At 35.6% G+C, this 9,007-nt stretch overlaps 1 protein-coding gene across 1 annotated transcript; it reads right to left on the bottom strand.

The window, feature by feature from the left end:
- Positions 1–4,710: 4,710 nt before the first annotated feature.
- On the bottom strand, positions 4,711–6,183 carry LOC112503264 (WRKY transcription factor WRKY51-like). Its single transcript, XM_025107327.1, has 3 exons — positions 5,639–6,183; positions 5,396–5,524; positions 4,711–5,292 (listed from the first exon to the last, which is right to left on the bottom strand). Exons 1-3 carry the CDS (start codon positions 6,181–6,183, stop codon positions 5,121–5,123), a joined length of 846 nt encoding a protein of 281 aa, XP_024963095.1. The 3' UTR covers positions 4,711–5,120.
- Between the last annotated feature and the right edge of the window lie 2,824 nt (positions 6,184–9,007).

The raw sequence follows: 9,007 nt of genomic DNA on the forward strand, positions 1-9,007 counted from the left end.
CTACCCCACATGTGCTTTCAAAGAAACCCCCTGTTGAAGTTCCACCCACAAATCTCACTACTACTTGTTCTGTTTCTTGCAATAAACAATCAAGAAAAGTTTTGATAAATAAAGTTGGAATAAACTTTCTACTTTGTTTCTTGCAACAAACCCTCTGTTCTATTTCTTGGAATAAACCTCGAAGAAGGGGTTGACTTCAATGAGAAAACTCCAGTTAAACATGGTGATTAGGTAGAAGAAGGGGTTGTAACTGCAATGGGGTAAAGAAGTCGAGTTCTACCACCAAAATTCAATGTGAACAAAAAATCTATATGTAATTTCTATTTTGTGCCCTCATTTTCTGATAATCAAATTAAACAGTATACAAAGTTTAATCTTAAGATATTTAACAAAAGAACAAAGGATTTCAAAATTACTTTGTTATTTATTTATTAACGTAAGATGATAATACAAAAGTATGAGTTTAATGAAACAAAAAATGAACATTAAGGGTAAAATGGTCATGTTTACATTTAGAATATTTATTTAGCACAATAGCCGAACTACAATCTATTTTATATCACACAGATAACTTTATCAATACAGATAGTTTTATCCGTACAAGTCTTAATAGAAAACGAAATGAACAACCCCTAAGGTGGCGTTTGGTTCGCAGAATGTTTTTGGATGAAATGAAATATGTTAAAAGAATTTGACTTTGAAGGAATTGGAATGGAATGTTGTCAAGTTTGACCACCTGTTTGGTTGGCAAACATTAGAATGAAATTTGTTAAAGAATTGGAATCTGTCTGTTTGGTTCACATAATATAGCTTTAGAATTGGAATAAAATATTGGTAAATGACCAAAATGCCCTTTTTTAAAATTTTAATTTTTTAAAAAACTAAAAAAACTTTAATAAAATAATTATTTAATATGTAAAAAATATACACAACCCAAATATAATCAAAAGCCAAACGACGTTACTAAATAGACGGTGGTCGGCGGTGGTTTAGATCGATGGTGGTCCATAGTGGTTCAGATGGTGGTGGTCCGTAGTGATTCAAAATGATGGTGGTCCGCAATGGTTCATATAGAGGTGGTCAGCGGTGGTTCAGATAGGTGGTGGCGGCAGTGGTTGCTCAAATCGGTGATTGTTGGCGGTGTCCGACGGTGATTCAGATCATTGGTAGTCGTCGGTGGTTGGCAGTGATATAGATCGATGGTGGTTCTTGGTGGTTCAGATGGTGATGGTCGACAGTGGTTCAGATCGGTGGAAGTCCATGGTGGTTCAGATGGCGATTATCGGCGGTGGTTCAGATTGACGGTGAATCAGATCAGTGGTGGCTCAGATCGGCGATGGTTCAGATTGGTGGTAATCGGTGGTGGTGGTCGACGGTGGTTCAGAGCGATGGTAGTCGGTGGTGGTGGTCGACGGTGGTTCAGATCGATGGTGGTTCAGATCGGTGGTAGTCAGTGGTGGTCGACGATGGTTCAGATCCGTGGTGGTGGTTAGCGGTGGTGGTCCATGGTGGTTCAGATGGCGGTTATTGGTTAGATTGAAGGTGAATCAGATCAGTGGTGGCTCAGATCGGCGGTGGTTCAGATCGGTGGTAGTCGGTGGTGGTGGTCGGCGGTGGTTCAGATCGGTGGTAGTTGGTGGTGGTGGTCGGCGGTGGTTCAAATCGATGGTGGTCGGCGGTGGTTCAGATCGGTGGTGGTCGGCGGTGGTTCAGATCGGTGGTGATCGGCGGTGGTTCAGATCGGTGGTAGTCGGCGGTGGTTCAGATCAATAATGGTCGAGAGGTGGTCGACGATGGTCATATTGAGTTTTATGAGATTAGAGTATATTAGGTTAAGAACATATTTGGTATAATGAAGATAGAGATTCCATTCCATCAATATACCATGTAGTTGCTAAGGAATGTTAAATTTCTTTATTTGTGGAATTTGTAGGATTTTGAAGATTCCTTTCGTGAAAAAGAATGAATCAAACGAGGGAATGGAATTTGGTCAATGAAATTCAACATTCCAATTTAATCAGATTCCTCCAGAATCTGTGAACCAAACGCCACCTAAGTTTCTTATCCTAATTTCAGTTGAAAAAACTCGGTTAAACTCGCGTTGACCAACAATTGCACGTGACTTCTTTTCATGCGACCTTGGTTGCATTGACCAATTGCGCACCTCCTTTTTGATGTATTGTATTATATGTGAGTATTCTCTAGAATAACTTGTGATTTTGCCTTTCTTGTACTTCCAGTAAGTTAACTGCTTCTCATACGATCCTCCCCTCCCCCTGTTTTTTTGATGAACCGGCGCTAGCAACCTTGGCTATATACCTTTGGCGACCTTGCCATCACATAACTTATCTTGGTCACTAACCACCGCCATTTCACCCCTTCCCTCCCCTTCCCTACGCTAGTAAGAACCTCCATCATGATCCCTTGATCATTCTTCACCTGCCAAACCCCTTATGTACCCTACCTTCGTCACCGAGATCCCATCGCGGCAAGAAAATAGGAACGATAACACAAAAAACAGAAACCATCTTGACCCCCTCCTTTCATCATTCATCCATATCCGAATCTAACAAGAAATAGAGACGTAAAACAAATAGCAAAAGAGCTTTAAGAACGTGGTGATTAGGTAACCACACTACATTTATAAATCCATGGAGATTTATCAATAAAGATAATATCATATTCAATTTTGGTGGGAAACCCCAAATCCAAACCCGATAGTTCTACATCTGCAATTCCTTTCTCCCCTTCTTCCTCAACGTTCTGGCGAACTTCAACCTTCCACCACCGCACCCCACTCGACCTGCAACCCAACACCCCATTTTTTGAGTTCTTATCGGGAAAAAGCTGGATTTATCAAAACGATGGAGAACAAAACCCATCAAACCTGTTATAGGCCCATCACGAGAAGCAACAAACTAATCAAGAGAAACAATGGAGAAGAAATGAATGTGATCAATTGAAGTAGGGTTTTTGTTAGGCAATTAAAACATGTTTTAAACCCTCTTTGTCTTGGTTTTTGGTAAACAAGATCTGGATTTTGATTTGGTGAGGATGGTCTAGGAATTTGGTAAGGAAGAGAAAGGGGATCAAGGGAGGGGGAGGGTGGTTGTCGGAAATGCTCTTGACTTAGTTTTCTATAACTAGAGTTAGGATAAGACACTCAGTCCATAACAAACATGAAACCTTGAGCACCTAGACATGATTTTTAGAGTTTAGGGAAATAATTTATAATCGTGATGAAACCAAAGGAACGAAATCGCATTAATAAAACTTTTTACAGGAGCAGGCCAATCTGGAACTTTTTTTATAAAAAGGAAGAGAACTTCTCACCGAACACTTGCTTTCGTGCTGGAATTCCCTTTTAGCGTCGGTCAACCATACGACAATGAATCCGTTCCCGAATCTTGTACAATGCTCGTCAAACTATAGGAATTGGTCTTTGCTAAATGATAGATAACACGATGTATAAAATCTGATATTCCCCAACATATCAAAAATAGCTTTCAAGCATTTCCTTTAATGGTTTTATAATGGGATGTTTGAAGAAATATATTTTTTAGAACGAATATTAAAAAGAAAACTTAATTTGTAGGGTCAAAAGTCACCACCATTGGCAAGTAGCAACTACAACTAATTGTTTTACATTTTAAAACGTGAAATGGATTTGTAATTTATAAATCTAAACAATTAGTAATTTTAAGCAGTGATTATTAATGATCTAAAATATAAAATTGAAAAATATAACCACAAAATACAGTTTCTTTTATCATAAAACAAAATAAATTATTTTTTTATCTCTATGATTTGTTTAGAATTATTATTTCTGATTCTTATATTAAATTATGGTTTTCATTTCAAAGATTTATCATCTTCTTTTTATTTATATTTTCATTCCATGTGTCTTATAATCTTTATTATCTTATAAACTAAATTTATCAAAAGTTTTAAAAACAATTTTTAATGTATAAAGTCTTAAAAATAACTCATAATACATTAAGTATTACTACTTTATGCATTAAGTCTTAAAATTTCTTAATCAACAATTAAAATAACTTATAATTCAAGTTACTAATGCACATTATTATCTTTTCTTTTCATGTTTTCAAATATTTTTGACACCTTTCAGTCATGTATTCACTCTCTCATATCTCTATGTCTTCTTCCTATCTTCCAAGGTGAGATTCAAACTGATATTCATCATGAATTATTAAAAGTTCTCACATTCATCTCCCATTCAATTGTTATAAAACTCTACGTCTCGCTCTCGATCTCTTGATTCTTTGCTCTTGGTGTAAATCGAACGCATTTATAAAGTCGTTTAAATATGTTGGATTTTAAACTGTCATACAGATTTTTTCATCGATAGACTACAATTGGAACCATAACTCTTATTTAATCAAATTGTATTAATATGTAAAGACCAATTGTAACTTATATCATCATTAAATCTTCTTTAATAAAACTTCAAAATCGTTAAAATTCCCGACTCCCACCACATTATACGGGTACACAAGTAGTTAATAGTTAACAGGAAGTAATTGATAGAGTTGGTATCAAACATACAAAACAACAATGAATCCTAAACTACAAAACAAGAACTGTAATTTAAAAAACGCAAAAACAAAAATCATAATTTTTAAAAAACAATTGAATATAGTTTTTAATTGATTCTTTTTTTTTTTTAATAAAGGAAGTGTACGTATTCATATTCTTTCTACATAAAATACCTCAAATTGGTTGCCTTTTGCCATTCCAACAAGGCAACAAACACCTTTTTTCTTTCTTAACTTGTATTTTAGAGAATAATTAAATAAAAAGAAGAAATAAAGAAAGAAAATGGTCTTCGACAAAATCGCATCCTAGATCTGACGCTTCTGTTTCTTTCTTTTTTCATGTTTACACTCTACCCCCTTCTACTTTACGTAATTTACAAATTTCACCCTCCATACTCCATACTCAACATCCTCCTTGCATTCATTTCCAGAATCATGCTACAATTTCTCATAGTCCCCTGAAAAAACAAAACCTTCTGATGGTGCTTGATGCAGAGTTATTGTTGCCAAATGGAATTCATTCAACCAATTGCAACGTAGAAATGTGCAAAGTGATGAGTTCTCTCACTTTGACTGAATCGTTAAGGCCGTGAGACTCGCCGGAAGCGGTGTCGGAGTGTGATGGTGGTGGTGTTCTCCGTCGTATGTTACCAGAAGCATCTTTGAATCTGTTACAGATAACTCTACGCGCTTCCTCGCCGGACATCCTTTTGCGGAATTGCACTTGTAATATACTCTGCAAATTTTCACAATCCAGATCAATCTCCAGGAATATTTCAACAACTCACATCAATTTTATGAGTCAATTGTGTTTATCGGAGCAATTTCGAATCAATTACCTTGGAAAGAGTGATCCGTCGACCTTCTTCTCACCGTATTTCTTCCATGAGTAATCATCGGCCGGTATACTTTCTATTTTTGATCCGATTATTGGAATTCTTCTAGTTTTCTGTTTTGATACGGTTTTCCTGAACAAGAAAAAGGGGGGGGGGGGGGATGAGACACCAATCGATAAACTTGAGGCGTATGATAGAGGAATAGAATATGTTTTAGCTAAGATGCACGGTGAAATTTGTTCATACCTTCTCTTGCAACAGTGGCAAGGGGTGCGAGAAGCAGAATGGTCCTCTTTTCCAGATCCTTGCAAGGTAGCAGACGGCCGGTCGGTGCTGTGCCTTTTTCGGTGAGAAGATGGAAGCGGCGGCTTCCTCGATGAGAACGACGGTGCCGGTGCTACTATGCCTAAAGAGGACAACTGTTTGCCATTCGAAACACTTCCTTCTAGGCCTTCCCCGGCCAAAGAAGATACCAAAGACGAAGTCGTCAACTGAAACGACGAGATGGTGTCTGTAACAGATCTTTTCAAAGAACAATCCTTAGACACCGTCGTTGACTCCCCCGGAGGCGGATTTTTAGGCCGTTTTTCTTCAGATTGAGAAGATATAGAAGGCGCGTGCTGGTCGGAGGATGAAGGTGGAGGTCCGCGGCGGAAGCGAGCGTGTCCGCTTCGCTTCAAGGCGGAGACGGCTTGCTTGAAATTAGAAGACACAGCAAAGTCGTGATTCTTCAACTGGAAGATGCGATTCAGGTGTTCGATAGTTTGGATTCCAACTAAATCGACCGCCATTGTAGTAGAAGAAAACCTTGAACGAATTGAAGGAAGGAGAGAGATTGAAGAGAAGTGGGGATGGAGACGGGGATTATAAGAGGAGATTGGGGAAAGTGAAGTCAAAGAGATGGGAAGTTGATCGGACGGTTGAGATGTGTTTGACTTTCTGAGCTGAAATAAATAAACGGACAAATGAACAGAGGGAATCATTTCAGAAAGTCTAACAAGGACTGAATATTTTAACTTTAAAAATAATAAAAAATATAATTTATAATTTTCTTAAATAATTCAAAAATATATATCTTCTTATTGATGTCAACTCATTCTAACCTAACAAACAACACCACTTTTTCCCCCCTAAATATTAAGAAATAACCGATAATCACACAAATTGATCAACCAAATTTATAGAATTACCTTTTTTTTAAAGTCAGTTATTTATCAGTCAAATTAAAAATCATATCCCAATGGAACATACCCGAACCATTTGCGGAATTATGACTAAATTTTTAATATAAGAAACAATTAATTTACTGATTTTTCATTCGATTAATTGCGTTTTTTGTTTTCGTTTTTCTCAATCATATTCATGCAATTCTTTTTCCATTTTCTAATGTATTTATCTATTACACATATCATAAAACTGATACATACGAATATAGTTTCATGCATCTATTAATTTTAATTTCACAAATAAATATTTCTAGGGTATGAACAATACCTCTAATTAAACTTGAACGGTGATCCTAGATGTTGTAAATTAGAATAAACATCAAACAAAAATAAATAAATGCCTTAAAATCTACTAAATAGACTTTAAAAAAAATCACCCAAAATCATGGAATTCGGATAAAAGTATATGGTATGACTTTACAGATTTGCAAACTTGCTCGACAAAAATCTTATATTTGCTCAACAAATTTCGGGATAAAAAAACTTTTATTTTCTACGTTATTTTTTTCGCATTATTCCCTATATGTTCTTTCCCTTTTCAATGAACTATTTATCCTACCTTTATATAAGAGCAACAATCGTTGAAACAACAGCTATGAACTTCTTTTTCTTTTTAGAAAAAAGTAGAGGGGATTCGTAACGCAGGGGAGAAAATAGTGTGTGATTGGGTGTAGGATTAGGTACAAGGATGGCATCATTTGGGCCCACATGAGTGGACTCATTGGGAAATCTTTTGGACACAAAATATAAAAAGAAAAGAAAGAAAAGGCTAAAAACATGCTTCTGGTTTCAAGTCAATGTCCAAAATTTTTCTTGTAAGGGTATTAAATGTAAATAATTATACATTTGATGTAAAAGTTTTGTTTTACACCCTCAACCTTTCACAAATGCCCATCCTCCAATAAAATGATGAATTCTAACAATTAATAAGCATCTTTATTTCATTTTTGTTTTAACCATTGGACTTTAAAAATAGTCACTAAAACAAAATGTATTCTTTAGAATTAATATTAACCCAAATAAATTTTACAAATTTCATTTGCATGTACACTTGACATCTGTTACAAATTACAAAGACTAGATAAAAATCTTCACATTGTAACAAGTCTTTTCTTTTTGCTATCTGTAATTTATGTGTTTCTTTGATTGTGTAGATAAGTTCAGTATCTTAATTATTCCACAAATAGTTTGTAAAAATCTGTATTGATCTTCTTTATCAATATAAGTTTTTTAAAAGTGAAAACTGTTGTTTGTATTCACCCCCCTAGTCGGGTAATATCTCACACCTTTAAACTTAATGAAATTGGGCCACAAAGCAAGTATACAATACGGCCCAACGTCGTCTTTCCAAGTAATAAAGTGGTACAAGTACCGGATTATCGTCCACGGAGATTGTAGCCAATGTTAAATGAGAGTCCAATGAAAGAGATGATTTCAGATGACGATTTTGAAGACTTTTGTTTGATTGTAAGGTGAATTAAAACAGAATACATAATATAAAAAGGAAGCAAGGGTGTAAGACTTAAGTTGAGAACCAAACACAAATTTCAGCAGCCAATGCTATAACAATGCTATAGCAAGCAGTGTTTCGAAACTAAGTTCCACCATCTATATTGAAGGCATTTCTCTCGGACTTCACCATTGCACTATATTATAGCTTTCCACCCATATCTCTATGTGGTGTCCGGACCAAGGATAGTGATACGGTGGTGTTTTCAAAATATATGGATAAACAAATCTCTTTGTTAAAAATCACTCTTTTGAGTTGATTCCTATATCATTCGAGTTGGCGTGTTCTTGATAGTTCATCTCTGAATCCATCACACTTTGACACTTTCGAAGAATGACCAACCCGTCGGGAGTTAAGTTTTGAAAAACATAAATGACAAGTCTTCTTGTCGGTAACTTTCTCAAGTCTACCTCTTATGTCATTCAAGTTGACGTGCTTATTAATGGCTTATCTCTAAGTCCATCTCACTTTAACACTTTCGAAGTGATCTATCCGTCAAGAAGTGTGCTTGGTTCTTATAAAAACTCGAATGAAACAATGGAATGTCGTTTACGAAAACACTTAGCTACTTTTGTTTGGTTTGAAAATCTCACATTTCCTTCTCACACCCAAGCTATAAAAGCTTAGCTACTCATAACGGAAAGTAAATTAAAAGAAAAATAAATGACAGAAAGTAAAGACATAAACGTAAATTGCGTAAAGTAAATGACGAGAAAATAAATAACGAGAAAGTAAATGACGGAAAATAAATGACGAAAATGTAAATTGCGGAAATTAAATAACGGAAAGTAAATAACAATAAATGTAAAGGAACATAAAATAAAGAACAAGAAATTAAAAGACAAGAATTAAAAGATGAAAGCTTTAAAACTCAAGAAC

This window comes from Cynara cardunculus, unplaced genomic scaffold (assembly GCF_001531365.2).
Source record: "Cynara cardunculus var. scolymus isolate 2C unplaced genomic scaffold, CcrdV1 Un_Scaffold_2783, whole genome shotgun sequence".
Classification (NCBI taxonomy): domain Eukaryota; kingdom Viridiplantae; phylum Streptophyta; class Magnoliopsida; order Asterales; family Asteraceae; genus Cynara; species Cynara cardunculus.

What these genes read in the sequence shown, in the direction of transcription:
- LOC112503264 (XM_025107327.1), bottom strand. Translation starts at nt 6,183, where the DNA reads ATGGCGGTCGATTTAGTTGGAATCCAAACTATCGAACACCTGAATCGC. An exon ending in TGCCACTGTTGCAAGAGAAG is followed by an intron (nt 5,525 to 5,638) that starts GTATGAACAAAT and finishes TTTCTTGTTCAG; the next exon opens with GAAAACCGTATCAAAACAGA. An exon ending in GACGGATCACTCTTTCCAAG is followed by an intron (nt 5,293 to 5,395) that starts GTAATTGATTCG and finishes GAAAATTTGCAG; the next exon opens with AGTATATTACAAGTGCAATT.